A 14,115-nucleotide genomic window follows, 5' to 3' on the forward strand; every position below is an offset into this window, starting at 1 on the left:
ATGTTTGACTTAGAATATTATAGATGACTTAAGGGCACTTAAACTTTTTTTTCCCTAGGTAAGAAATAAGTGCCTTGGAAAATACAAAAAAAAAAAAAAGTTCAATACCAGCAATAGGAAAAAATTCAATTTATTAAAATTCTATTTTAATATTTATGATACTCACAAAAACTTAAACAGGTATCTACACAAAATTATAGGAAATATGCTGCCTTAGTTTTGAAGAGGAAATATTGAAATTTTGCCTGGATAAAAGGGTAATTTTTAAAATAAACTTTTTTTTTTTGCTTATCATAATCCAGAGTATGGGCAACCATTTTTAATAAATTTAGGATGTGTGCTCTATTTGATCACCAGTGTTTTAAGTTTTACTTTTGAACAGTAAGAAAGAATACAAAGTTAACCTTATGGGCTAGGCGTGGTGGCTCATGTCTGTAATCCCAGCACTTTGGGAGGCCAAGGTGGGAGGATCACTTGAGCCCAGGAGTTTGAGACCAGCCTGGGCAACATAGCAAGACCCTGTCTCTATATAAATAAAATAATAATAAATAAAATAAAATAAAAAACAAAGTACCTTATAGCACAAGTACCTAAGTACCTGTTTACCTATTTAGATGCTGGTAGACCACTTGTTTTGCTAGTCTTTGAAACTGGAAGGAGTGTCAAATACACAGAAGCCAGAGTCATCTTGGCCAGATGGTGTTTGATACAGATGGATGGTTAGTTGTCATGCAGATCTCCTAGTTGGTAACTTGTTGCTGCCATCTGACTCAAAGAATCATTCACACACACTGGCTGTCAAAAGCATCTTCTCTTCTGTCTGTTTTAGCTGTCATGTCTGTGCTCTGTACAGAAGTGTTGACAAGACATTGCTGTTGTACATTTTCAATGTGGTTGTTAGTGAGTTTTCTGTTTTGTGGGGTCTTTGATAGTGCTAGAATGTACTTGCTTTGTAATTGTATTTAAAAAAAAATACTATGATGGTACAGCAATAATCTGACCTTGTAAAAGGACTTTTCAGGTTTTAAGTTTAGGCAGGTATGTTCTGTGAACAAAAGCATTTAATAAAAGGAAAAAAAAAAAAGACTAGTTTCGTTTAGTTTCCAAACAGCAAATAAACCAAATTCTACTGGTTGTTTCCCAGTTCGATGTAATATTTCCTTTTGGACTTTCCATCTGACAGTCTGTGGTCAAAATCTTTATACTCTTTTCTGAATATGCATTTTCTCAAATTGCTACCTTTTTTCTAATAATATAAGCTTCCCTTTTTTTCCAAAAAAAATCTTCAAATATTACCTATCTTTTGCATCCATTTTCTCAAACTTAATATCCCTTTGTTGTATTTACCTACTGACCTTGTTTCTGTTTTTACTGTTTCCCTTAGAGAAATATAAGCAAAGGCATTCCTCCATTCCTCCAGATCATTTCTGAAAGCATATCTGTTTCTCTGATACTTCTTTTTTTTTTTTTTAAGTGAAAGTAAGTTTATTAAGAAAGTAAAGGAATAAAAGAATGACTACTCCAGAGGCAGAGCAGCAGCATGGGATGCTCAACTGTGATATTTCTTTAACAACTTAATTAGTTTGTTTATTCAACTAATATTTACCGAGCATCCCAGTATGTGCCAGCCACTCTGTAATACTCTGGAGATACCAGGAGGAAATACCCTCTACCCTTGAGAAGTTCAGTCTAGAGGGAAATCAGACATTAGACAATTAGACTAGAACACTGTAACTGCTAAATGTAAGTATGTGAAAAGTGTAGGAGGAAAACATGGGCTCTTGCTGTTCTATTTCCTCTATTATACTTCCAGAGTGTTGGTTTTTAAAATTATTGTAGACTTTGCTCAACCTTTATAATACTTTATTAAGTAGCTTAAGAAGTAGTTAAAACTTCAGCTTGAAATAGCCATTGATCCATTAATTTTTCCTAGCTGTTGAATACATTTTCAGGATTATTTATTATAATATCTTATATGCAGATGTGCTAAAGTATGTTTTTTAAACCAGAGAATAGAAGATAAAAATTAACTGGCAGAAGCTTTCTGAGTTGGTTTCAAAAGAAAATATATGGTTTCTTCATCAAGGTGGGAGAAAAAGACATAGAGACTTGAGTAACATAGACATTTATTCTGGACCTGTCTCTAACTTGCTAAGTTTTTTGGACTGGTTACTTAATCTCTGGACCGTCTAATGTATATACCTATCAAAATAAAGTGAAAAAATAGGTACTTATTGATTGATGTTTGTGAAGAACTTTGAGTTCTTGGAGAAAGCTTTAATTAATGCAGAAATATATAGAGAAGACTCTTAACTTGTTTACTGATTCTTCAGCCCTGGTGGTGCTATGTAGCCCAGATCAGTCTAAGGTATTTAGAATTTGCTGTAGATTTTTGGGTCCTTCATTCAGTCAGCTTACCACACTGTTTCTAGGGGGTTGGATGTGAATTTATATAGACATACGATGTCTTATCCTGGGAAGCCAGGCCCTAGACTAGACTTGGGTATCAGTGATCATTTCTGAGACATAGTCATTGGACATACACTTCAGGTAGACCCACATGATTCATTCTTCTGTTCACAATAATAAAATGTAATTGGAATCCATATTTCCTTTTTAAATTTTTCAGTGAACATATACTGAACATCTCCTATGTATAAGTTACTTAATCTATATGAATTCTGTGGGGAGTGTGAAACTATGTAAGACTGCCTTTAGGCAGTGTGCAAAGACAACGCACCACATGGGTTGCTTATCAGCTCTGTCAGTTATTCATATTTGAACTGTATTACTTATAAAAGTTCACCTTTTATTTGGGAAAATGTATTTAGCTTTCGTTTCTTTTTTTTTTTTTTTTGAGACAGAGTCTCACTCTATTGCCCAGGCTGGAGTGCAGTGGCGCGAACTCAGCTCACTGCAAGCGCCGCCTCTCAGGTTCACACCATTCTCCTGCCTCAGCCTCCCGAGTAGCTGGGACTATAGGCGCCTGCCACCACACCTGGCCAATTTTTTGTATTTTTAGTGGAGACAGGATTTCACTGTGTTAACCAGGATGGTCTCGATCTCCTGACCTCGTAATCCACCTGCCTCAGCCTCCCCAGCTTTAATTTCTTTTCTTTTTTTTTTTGAGACAGAGTCTTGCTCTGTCGCCCAGGCTGGAGTGCAGTGGCCGGATCTCAGCTCACTGCAAGCTCCCCCTCCTGGGTTCCCGCCATTCTCCTGCTTCAGCCTCCCGAGTAGCTGGGACTACAGGCGCCTGCCACCTCGCTCGGCTAGTTTTTTGTATTTTTTAGTAGAGACGGAGTTTCACTGCCAGCTTTAATTTCTTAAGCTAATTTATATTTGCTAATCTATGAACAGCTGTGTAATTTATTAAAATTTTTAAGTTTATTGGTCTCTGAAAATAATAGAGCTTCACTAATTTTGAACTTTAAGAATCAGTTTAAAGTCAAATAGTATCTACTGAATATCATTCTGAGATTATTAGAACTTCATTTTCATTTTATATTTCAAGGAATTTGCAACTTAAACATTATTTATCCCTCCAGGGATAGAAATTGGTTAAAGAAAAAAAAAAAGTTCTCTGTTACTGTTTGGTGATACGTTTTTAAGACTGTACTAATTTGGTAATTGTGATACAACAGTTTCAAATTTGCTTGAAGGTTTGCGGCATCTGTATTCTTCAGTACAAACTTGTGTCTTATTTCATTGCTGTATTTTCACAGTCATTGCAATAAAATAGCAAAATGAATGGATTAACAATATAAGGGAAACTATGGCATTTAAGATAGACACCAAAGGTCAACCATGGTGTTCTCTTAATTTCTTAAAACTTAGCAGACAAGTTTCTGGTCATTATAATTTTATAATTTGTATTTGTCCCTTTGATTTTTATCAACACTTCCTTAGTGTTTGTGTACCCTAAAAATAAATTTAGAAGTGTGTTTATTTGAAAGACACAAAATCTTAATTTTTTAAGTTAGTGTGTATTTTTTAAAAAATCATTTTAATATAGTATTTGTTGTTTCATTTGTGCTTTTTTTTTCTTTAAGGAATAAATGCTAAATTACAGTTTTGATCCTTACTGAAGGATCAGGAAATCGTAGATTGAATCCTTGACTGATATGTGTTTAAATAAGATAATCCTTTTTTTTTTTTTTCCTGAGACGGAGTCTTGCTCAGTCTACCAGGCTGGAGTACAGTGGCGCGATCTCGGCTCACTGCAAGCTCCACCTCCCAGGTTCATGCTATTCTCCTGCCTCAGCCTCCCAAGTAGCTGGGACTACAGGCGCCCACCACCATGCCCGGCTAATTTTTTTTGTATTTTTAGTAGGACGGGATTTCACCGTGTTAGCCAGGATAGTCTCGATCTCCTGACCTCATGATCCACCCACCTCGGCCTCCCAAAGTGCTGGGACTACAGGCATGAGCCACCGCGCCCGGCCAAATAAGATAATCTTTAAAACTTTTACGGTGCTTTAAGTGTCTTCAATCACTGATGTTTGTAACAATTACAAGTACATTCCTGGAGCCAGTTTGTATCTCATAAATCACAATACCTGCAAAATGACAATGTGGGCAACTCATATCTATTTATATTATTAATGGATGGTAAATAATGTGTTCATGTCTGTCAGTAAATATCAGGCTAACTGGTTTTTATGTCAGCAGACTGAGAACTATGAGCAGAGAATACGTGAACAACAGGAACAGCTGTCACTTCAACAAACTATTATTGACAAGCTAAAATCACAGTTACTTCTTGTGAATTCCACTCAAGGTATGTGCATGTTAATTTTTTATGTATTTCTAGAACCTCTTGGTGAAAAGAAAAGTGTAAGCTGAGTTCTTCTGTTTTATTCCTTCGTTGTTTCTCAGTAGTTTTGATATTATAACTGTGGTACAGTTATATGTTACATTTATTTAAATGAACACTTGCAGGATATGGGAAAGTGGACTTTCACCTATACTATTCTATACTATACTATACTATACTATACTATACTATACTATACTATACTATACGGTGGAACTCTAAGTTTATAAAACTTTCTAAAAAGCAATTTGCCAGTAAATAGCAGCAAAAGCTTTTGAAAACATCCATGCCTTTTGAACCAAAAACTCAAGTCCTAAGACTATATCATGAGAAAACATTTGTTCAGGTACTCAAAAATATATATGCAAGGATGTGTATCGCAGTATAATTTCTAATCATGGAAAGCTAGAAACAAATATTCAATAGTTACAGTGATCTATATGAATAGCTATGTAGCCAAGAAAAGTGATAATAGGTATTAACTTGTAAGAATATGTTGATGATATATAGCAAAATGAACGAAGCAGGATACGTAAATAAGTGTTATTTTCATTTGTGCAGAAAAAGGTGATTCTTGTGTGAATTTATGTGTTTAGGAACAGAAGTATTAACTGGAATAATTCACAGGTGATAAAAATTTGGGTAACATTTACTTTTTATTCTTTTTGGCTGTCTGCATTTTCTAATTTTCCTATGATAAGCATGGAGTCATAATACAAATAATTATCTTAAATAAGAAATGCATACCTGAAAATATGACTTATATAAAAGTTGAATTGTTGCTGACAGGGGCAAAGAGCATATTTCTAGTTTTCTAAATTCTGTATATTTTACATACTGCTGACTTTTGGAGAGCAGGGGTTTTGTATGTTTAGTGGGAAGGAAAAAATGTAAATGGACAACTTGTCAAAGTAACTATTACCTAAAGAATTTTCTAAAACTCCTACCTTAAAATCTATTCTCTTTACGGTTTTGAGTTTGTATTACTTTTGCTTTTTCAGGTGGTACCAAAAATAAGGGTTTTCTGCTAATATCCAAGAGGTTTTTGTCTTGCAGATGGCAATTATGGCTGTGTTCCTCTGCTTGAAGACAGTGAAACAAGGAAGAATAATTTGACTGTTGATCAGCCACATAATAAAGTGATTTCAGGAATAGCAAAGGAAAAACTACCAAAGGTAGACATTGCTTCTGCAGAAAGCAGCATTCAAATGCTGATGCGTAACCTAGCTTCCTCATTTTATTTTTCTGAAGTGATCTACCACGGGAATTCCAAACAGAAGTTCCATGTATATAAATATGTGACTTAAATATTTCTGAATAGAAGAACTATTTTCAAGTAAAATAAAGGCTAAGGTTTTGTATTTCCTACTAACCTTTTTTCTACATCACAAGCATTTCAACAAAGAAAAGATTTAACAAAGAAATAGGACTGGGCACAGTGACTCACTCCTGTAATTCAAACACTTTGGGAGGTGAAGGAGGGAGGTTCACTTGAGCTCAACAGTTTGAGACCAGCCTGGGCAACATAGGGGGACCCCTATCTGTATAAAAAATTTAAAAATTAGCCACACAGGATGGCACATGCCTGTAGTCCCAGCTACTCAGTGGGCCGAGGTGGGAGGATTGCTTGGGCCTGAGAGATCAAGGCTGCTACAGTGACCCATGATCATGACACTGCATTCCAGCTTGGGCAACAGAGTGAGACCCTGTCTCTAAATAATTAAAAGCCACATCCACATACATATGTACATATATGTGGGTGTGCGTGTGTGTATATAAATAAATAAAAGTTTAAAATCAGGTAAATAATAAGACAGATTAGAAAATAGCTTTCTAGCTTTTTCTTCAATTGTCTGTGCTTAGTTTAAAAAAAACAAATCCACCCAACTAGCTTAAGCAAAACTTTATTGAAGTAATACAGAAAGAAATAATACATATCCGCAAGGAGACATATACAAGGACGTTCATGCCATGGGTTAGAAACAACCTAAATATCCACCAATAACAGAATAGTTGATCTTTAGAAACTCTTTTGAAAAATTAAAATATACTAAATATATATTAATTTGCCTAAATTTCAGTAGCAATGTTGAGTAAAGATGGAAATTACAAAATGATAAAATGGGAATACTTTATATAGTTTGTTGTTGTTGGTTTTATTTTGTTTTGTTTTTGTTTTTGTTTTTTTGAAGATGAAGTCTTGCTCTGTCACCCAGGCTGGAGTGCAGTGGCATGATCTCTGCTCACTGCAACCTCCACCTCCCAGGTTCAAGCAATTCTACAGGCACATGCTGCCACGCCTGACTAATTAGGATACTTTATGTAGTTTTTAAAACATAACGTTAATGTTTGTGAAAACACACATATGTAATAAAAGTATAAAAACCTGGACAGGAAGGGCACACATCTTCTTTAGAAAAATGATCACTTCCAGAATTGGGGAGAAAAGAGACTGTGATACCTGAGAAAGGAATAATGGGGCTTCAGCAGTTATATCTGCAACTTTTTTTTTTTCTTAATAGAAGAGAGCTAAGCAGGTATGCAAAATGTTAACACTTGTTAACTCGGTAGTATATATGTATATTGTTCTCCATGTTTTCATAAGTCATTGAAATTTTATAAGTTTGAAAAGGATATCTTTAATGAGATGAGTTGGCTTTTAGTGGGATGATACATATTTTGAATAAAATAAGAACTCTTAACAAATAAGATTTCTTAACATCAACAACAATTAAATCAAGAGTGCTGTATTTATTTCTTTCCTTCTAAATAAAGTAGCAGATTTTCACTTTGTCAGGGTTATTCAGTTACTGATTGCATAACTAAGACTATCTTATTATTTAACATCAAATCTGAGAAATCCAATTTCGAGAGCTTTTCTCTATAAATAAAAGTTTTAGAATAAGAAGTTATCTTGGTACCCGTTATTACATATATTTTTATTTGAAACCATTCTTTGAGTCATTCAGTTTTCTTCACCCTCATTCGATTTTTCATGTATCTAAAAATGCTGATAAACACTGAAACCATGGCATTGAAATATACTAGGTTTATTTTGCAAAAGAGGAAATTGAGAAACAATGATTCTGACTTTTTGGAATACAATTTTGTTACTAGGCCTATTGTAGTACATTATAAAATTGTTGAATTACTATACTGACATAAATTTAGTGCTTAAATAAACAATATTTCTAATCTTCCTGTTTCAGTGTCTTCCAAATGCCATTACTTTACCACAAATTTAATAATAATTTATAGCGTTCCTTTGAAAGTAATAGGACATCTCCAGTTTAAACTATGTAGAAGGTAGTTTTGAAAATAAAACTTTGGTTAGAACAAAAGGGATGATGTGAAAAGCTCTAAGATATAGTAATAGTTTTTTTTTTTAATTTGGATAATTTGTTATTTATGAAAGTTTTAGAGTTTATTTTCAGTCAAGTATCAACAGCAGACCTTCAACAGAAATCTCTTTAAAAATTATATTTGTTTAAATTCTGTAGGCTAATTATTTTATCTGTGAAATATATATCTGGATACCTGGGATGAAATTAAGTTTAAGTAACAGAAATCATTTCAGAGATAGCCTGTGTGCAAAGAATTAATAATATTACATCGATTGTAACTATAGTTTTGGGCAGATGGTAAGAGGAAAAGCTCCAAGTAAGGAATAAATCTAACTTCAGTGAGTTATCTTAATTATCTTTACTAATAGGGGAACGATTTATATTATAGCCACATTTTTATACTTTGAATAGCTCATCAACTCAATTTTCTTTGTAACCATTTAATAAAAATTAAAATTAACTGTCTTGTATTTCAGCTTCCTCTTCTTTTATATATCTCTAGCCAAAGTGCTAATGAGCACTAAACGTATAAGGGATTAAAGAAAAGAGAAAATACATTCTAAAAGAATGGATATATTAGATGTATTGAATATTTGAGAGTTGTCTGTATGCTTAGTGTAAAAAATTAGGCCTATGTTAGAAAAAATACTGGCCATCAAGCAATGGAAATTAAAATATGTTCCACTGGCCTATGTGTTGGTCTATACTTAGTGAGTTATAATTCACCTTTAGCTAATACGGGTGAAACCTTTCCTAAAGAACTCTGAATGTGTAGCTATATTCAAGCTTCTTCTTCCACAATGGAAAAAATCCATGTTGGTTGGTTGCATCTCACATGGATGAGAACTAGAAGGCATTATAGAGAAATGGTTAAGGTGATGGTATGATTCTTTTTTATTCTATTTTTTATTTTTTATTCTATTTTTAGTATATTTTTAGTATACTTTAATATTATTGGTCTTCTGCAAAACTAATCTGTTTCTAGAAATCACATTCCCAGTCAATTGGCCTAGCTTCTATAATGAATTAGTAAGTTAATAGAAATGCTTTGAACCAGTAACAGAAGGAAGCCACTATGAGCCACCCACAGTCCTTTCCTCCTTCTGTTTGGTGGGTGGTTTGAGAATTTGTTTTCTTTAGACTACTTGTTTTGTTGAGGATTTTGTTTTGTCAGGATGTTTGAGAAGGGAAAGGTGGACATTTTAGCAAATAGCCATTCTGGCTGCCTTGGAAAAAGAGACATAAAGTAGAGGAAAGAGGGATATTTGAAGGGGAAAGAGGTGCTTTTAGAAAATTTTACTTAAGAGACATGAAATTTATAGTTCAATCTGTATTCATGTTATTCCTACACAAAAAGCTTGCAAAAATCCTTTGACTTCTAAAGGGACAGAAAGAGGTAAAGACAAAGCCTCTATCATTAGATGACCCTTAGTGCTCTGCTTGAGACAGTAGGGAAGGAAATACTCAGTTTAATGGAAAACTTTAGTTTTGTCTTTTGTACACCACAGTAATTTGCACAGTCTTTTGTATTATCTCTCATATTATTCCAGACTTACCCAAAACTTAGGGCTTAAAACAACAAATTTATCTGAGTTTCTGTGGGTCAGAAATTCTGGAGTGACTTACCTGGGTGGCCCTGACTCAGCGTCTCTTATGTTGAAGTCAGGATGTAGACAAGGACTGCAGTCATCTGAAGGCTTAACTGATTGGAGGATCCACTTCCAAGATGGGTCACTCACATGACTGTTGGCCAGAGACCTTTCCACATGAGCCTGTCTGCCCGAACTGACAGCTAACTTCACTCGAAGTAAGGGATCTGAGAGAGAGAAATGTGCCCTCTGTGACTTAGTCTCAAAGTCACATTCCTTCACTTCCACTTAATTTTGTTCATTAGAAGCAAGTCACTAAATAGTGGGGCAAGAAATTAAGTTATACCCCTTGAAGGGATGAGTATCAAAGTTTCATAGATGTATTTTAAAAGCAACACAGGTATTGGAGATTGTTTGTGGTGTATAGAAGAGGATGTGAAAGATCAAGAGACAAGGAGACTGATACTTAATTTAATTTACCTTACAACAAATATTGATGAAAGGTAAGGGAACTTAATATTCACTTAATAGTGAATTTAACTTCCTGAATCATGTGATTATTAATCTTAAAGGGAAAAAATATCATAGCCTATCATCTTAAGAACAATTTCAAAAATTCTAATATGAATATACTTTCCAGAGGAGAATAATAGCAGTGCTTAGAGAACTAAGAAATTGTTGCATATTACTGATTCTTTTTTATAATGTTAAAAACTGAAAATGCAGATAACAAAAATGCACACAATTATTCTTGACAAAGACTGTTCATCTCTTGTTTACAGGACACCATTGTCAGACATAGTAACTTATGTCCATGTTAGCAGTTACTATTTAAATAACAAGTTTTGTATTTGTGTAACAAATATAAAGGTATTCTATAAAAATATAAAACTGTAAATTATCAGTTTAATTCACTTTTTTAAAAACCAGGATTGTAATGTACTGTTTCACTTTTAAAATCTCAGAAATGAGATTTTTATAATTTACTTCTGCGAGAGTGTTTGGTTGCCAAACTAAATACTATCTTGAGTGTCTAGGTTTTGACAGAAATTGTTTGCCCTCATCTTTCTATGCCACTTTTTGTTCCTGTGGAGAATTATACAAAATTCTCGGGTGGTTTGATGCAAGAAAATATGTAGAAAGCAATAATAAAGAAGACAAAAAATTTGGTGATATTGGTAAATTACTTTTCGTCATTTATCCAATAATTCTGAATTCATGGTGTATACTTAACACTGCCAACCACTGGAGAGCAAAGAGATGTTGTCCCTGTCTTCCAGCTTAAAGTCTTGATTTAATAATTAACATTATTGAATGTTGAAAAGTTATTTCAGATTCTAGGATCCAAAATATGAAGTAAACATGGTATGAGTTCACTAATTAAATAGAGTTTATGTGTTCTCATGCCTATATATTTCTAACTTATTCTTTATACATGTCTTTATTTTTCATCTGAGTTAAAAACTCAAGTATATGACGAGTGCAGTTGTTACTGAAAGATGTCAGTTAAAACAGTTTGCAGATTTCAAATATAGCTATCATTGTGATTAGATCAGCAGATATGGTAGCTTTGAGGAACAAGAAAGATTTTAGGTTTAGAATAGTATAAACAGTGATATAGCTGTGGAGCTGGCAATTGCAAGCAGTAAGATGTGCTGTACTGGACAATTGCAAGTAAATATAGAAGCTCTGACATGTTTCAAGAAAGCTGTTGTCTAAAAAGTCATTTGTCAATCACTTACACAAGAAGTAGTTATTGAACTCCTATTTGCCAAGCCTTGCTGGTTATTAACAGAAATACAAAAAACAAAACACAACAATAGCAGTAGTATTGTAAGTAATAGACAACATCTATCCCCTTTAAGGAGCTATAGTCTGGTTGGGGAAATGACGATTTGGAAACCTACAGCAATTAGCAAGCATTATAAAATAATGTAAAGTCCTAATTATATAACAAAATGAAACCCGGTCTCTACTAAAACTACAAAAATTAGCCGGGCGTGGTGTCAGGCACCTGTAATCCCAGCCACTTGGGAGGCCGAAGCAGGAGAATTGCTTGAACCCAGGAGGCGGAGGTTACAGTGAGCTGAGATCACGCACTCCAGCCTAGGTGACAAGCGAAACTCTGTCTGAAAAAAAAAAAAAAATTCTAACTGTAATTTTATGGCACAGATAAAACATATAGAGCCTTAATTTAATTTAAAAATTAAAATTCTCAGCTTAAGGGCTTGATCAAGGGCCCACAATTTAGGTTCCAGTACAGAAAAGAAGACAACTTACTTGGCCTTTATCTTGTTTATGTGTGCATAGATAAGTAAAGTTAAATTTTCTACAAGATTTTGATGGAAAAAGGATACTTTTTAGACAAGAGCCAGAATTATTCTAGGTCACTTGGGAGAACATTATGTAAACCGAAAGCTAAAACTGAGGGTTTTGAATGAGCCATTTCATTTACCATAACCATTTTTAGGTGACATAATCATGGCTGCAGAGGAGAAAGTGCTTCCTACCTTTTTCTTACTTTACTCTATAGACAGCCCTTCAGTGAGTGGCATTTACGCATGGTGTGCTCCTTCAATTATGTATAGCAGTTTTGGCAGGCAGTACATGAACTTGAACTCTGTTCTGCTTTCTGATCTTCTGTAGCTAATAAAATCCTAATCTCACAGGTCTAGGTCTTAGATGGCATCCCCATCCTTATACTGTTTATATCTTATATACACTGGACTTCAAGGGCAGTGCCCACTTAGGGATCATCTGAGTTTTGGGCCCCATAGCTTCTCTCAACACTCCAGACACTTTCTGTTGCAAGTCTCTTAAACCACATTTGTTCGTTAAGTTGCTATATATTGTCCAAGTAAGTAAAAGCTTTAAACTGGTTTATAGGTAAATGATAAACATGTTTTTCATCATTTGAACAAAAGCTAAAAATTAGGCCGTTAGTCAACATATTTAACTACTAAGTGATTTCTGTGGAAAAGTCAAATCTCATTTACATCATCTAAACACATAGCACCTCTTCTAAGAGAGGAACTTGAAGTAAATTTAACTGCATTTGTTACTCAACTTTTAAAAAATTTGCCCCTGAATTCCTTTAATGTTTAATCTTTTCTTTCCATCTTTTATCATACAGAAATGGTGATTATGCACACTGTACAATGGCACAGGCCAATGTAGGCTGGGGCTTAGAGAACTGGAGAAAAACATGTTTGTGTGTAGTACCTCAGGTAATCCTTGCTTTGCAATCCAGAGCAAATGTACTGCTTCTCCTGGTTTTCTTTCTAGAAACTGCATTATATATACCCTATTTTTATATCTAATGCTTCTATATTACTCCTCTTTGGAGACCAGCCTTTTTTATAGACTTTCTGGTAGAATATCAATTAGAAAGGAAACAACCAATTTATTCATTAAAGTTCAGTTTTCTCCAAAGTGTCATACTACACAAACTTTTTTTTATTTTTAGACAGGGTCTCACTCTGTCACCCAGACTGGCTCACTGCAACCTCCGCCTCCTAGGCTCAAGCGAATCTCCTGCCTCAGCCTCCTGAATAGCTGGGATTACATGCATGCACCACCACACCTGGCTAATTTTTGTATTTTTAGTAGAGACGGGGTTTCACTATGTTGGCCAGGCTAGTCTCGAACTCCTGATCTCAAATGATCCACCCGCCTCGGACTCCTATAGTGCTGGGATTACAGGTGTGTGCCACTGTGGCTGGCCAATACAAAAGTCTTAAGAAAAAAATATTGACATCCAAAACATTTTAATAATTACATTGAAATTTTCTATTGCAGAAACTTTGTTTCCTAATCTAAATTATTAATTCTTCCTAACCCTTTCCTGCTCTAGGTTTGTGTTTTTGAATTCAGTACATCATCTTACAGTTTTTGCTTTTGTGAAAATACTGGAAATAATTTTGAGGAAGAAAAGAAAATAAGAAGTGATATGTCAACCTTCTAAATTCTCTTTCCTAACTTAGAAGCAAATTTGAATGTCTCTAGTATGGCTTTTCTCTCCTTATTTCCCCTTCTCATCCTTTTTCTCACACTTCCCTTTATTTAAAACTCATCTTCAAAGCACACACAATAGAGTCGACAGAGTCTATCCAGCCCTGATTTCTCTTGGCCAAGACATGAAAGGCTGTTCTCTCAACCTCGATAGGTAAGGAATAGCCCCCTGTCCACCTCCATCTTAGTCTGTGTTGCTATAAAGGAATACCTGAGGCTGGGTGATTTATAAAGAAAAAAGGTTTAGTTGGCTCATGATTCTGATATCTGTAAAAGTTCAAGATTGGACATCTGCCTCTGGCAGGGGCCACAGGCTGCTTCCACTCATGGCAGAAGGCAAAAAGGAGCCAGCATT

At 34.6% G+C, this 14,115-nt stretch overlaps 1 protein-coding gene across 5 annotated transcripts in view; it reads left to right on the plus strand.

Moving 5' to 3' along the window:
* Positions 1 to 14,115, plus strand: part of TANK (TRAF family member associated NFKB activator) — a 105,034-nt gene that overhangs the window by 67,237 nt on the left and 23,682 nt on the right. For all 5 annotated transcript variants that reach the window (XM_015110165.3, XM_028830464.2, XM_077956357.1 and 2 more), the window contains 2 exon segments: positions 4,672 to 4,780; positions 5,873 to 5,991. In XM_015110165.3, the coding sequence (XP_014965651.1) occupies positions 4,672 to 4,780; positions 5,873 to 5,991 (228 nt within the window).

Source organism: Macaca mulatta, chromosome 12 (genome assembly GCF_049350105.2).
Source record: "Macaca mulatta isolate MMU2019108-1 chromosome 12, T2T-MMU8v2.0, whole genome shotgun sequence".
NCBI lineage: Eukaryota > Metazoa > Chordata > Mammalia > Primates > Cercopithecidae > Macaca > Macaca mulatta.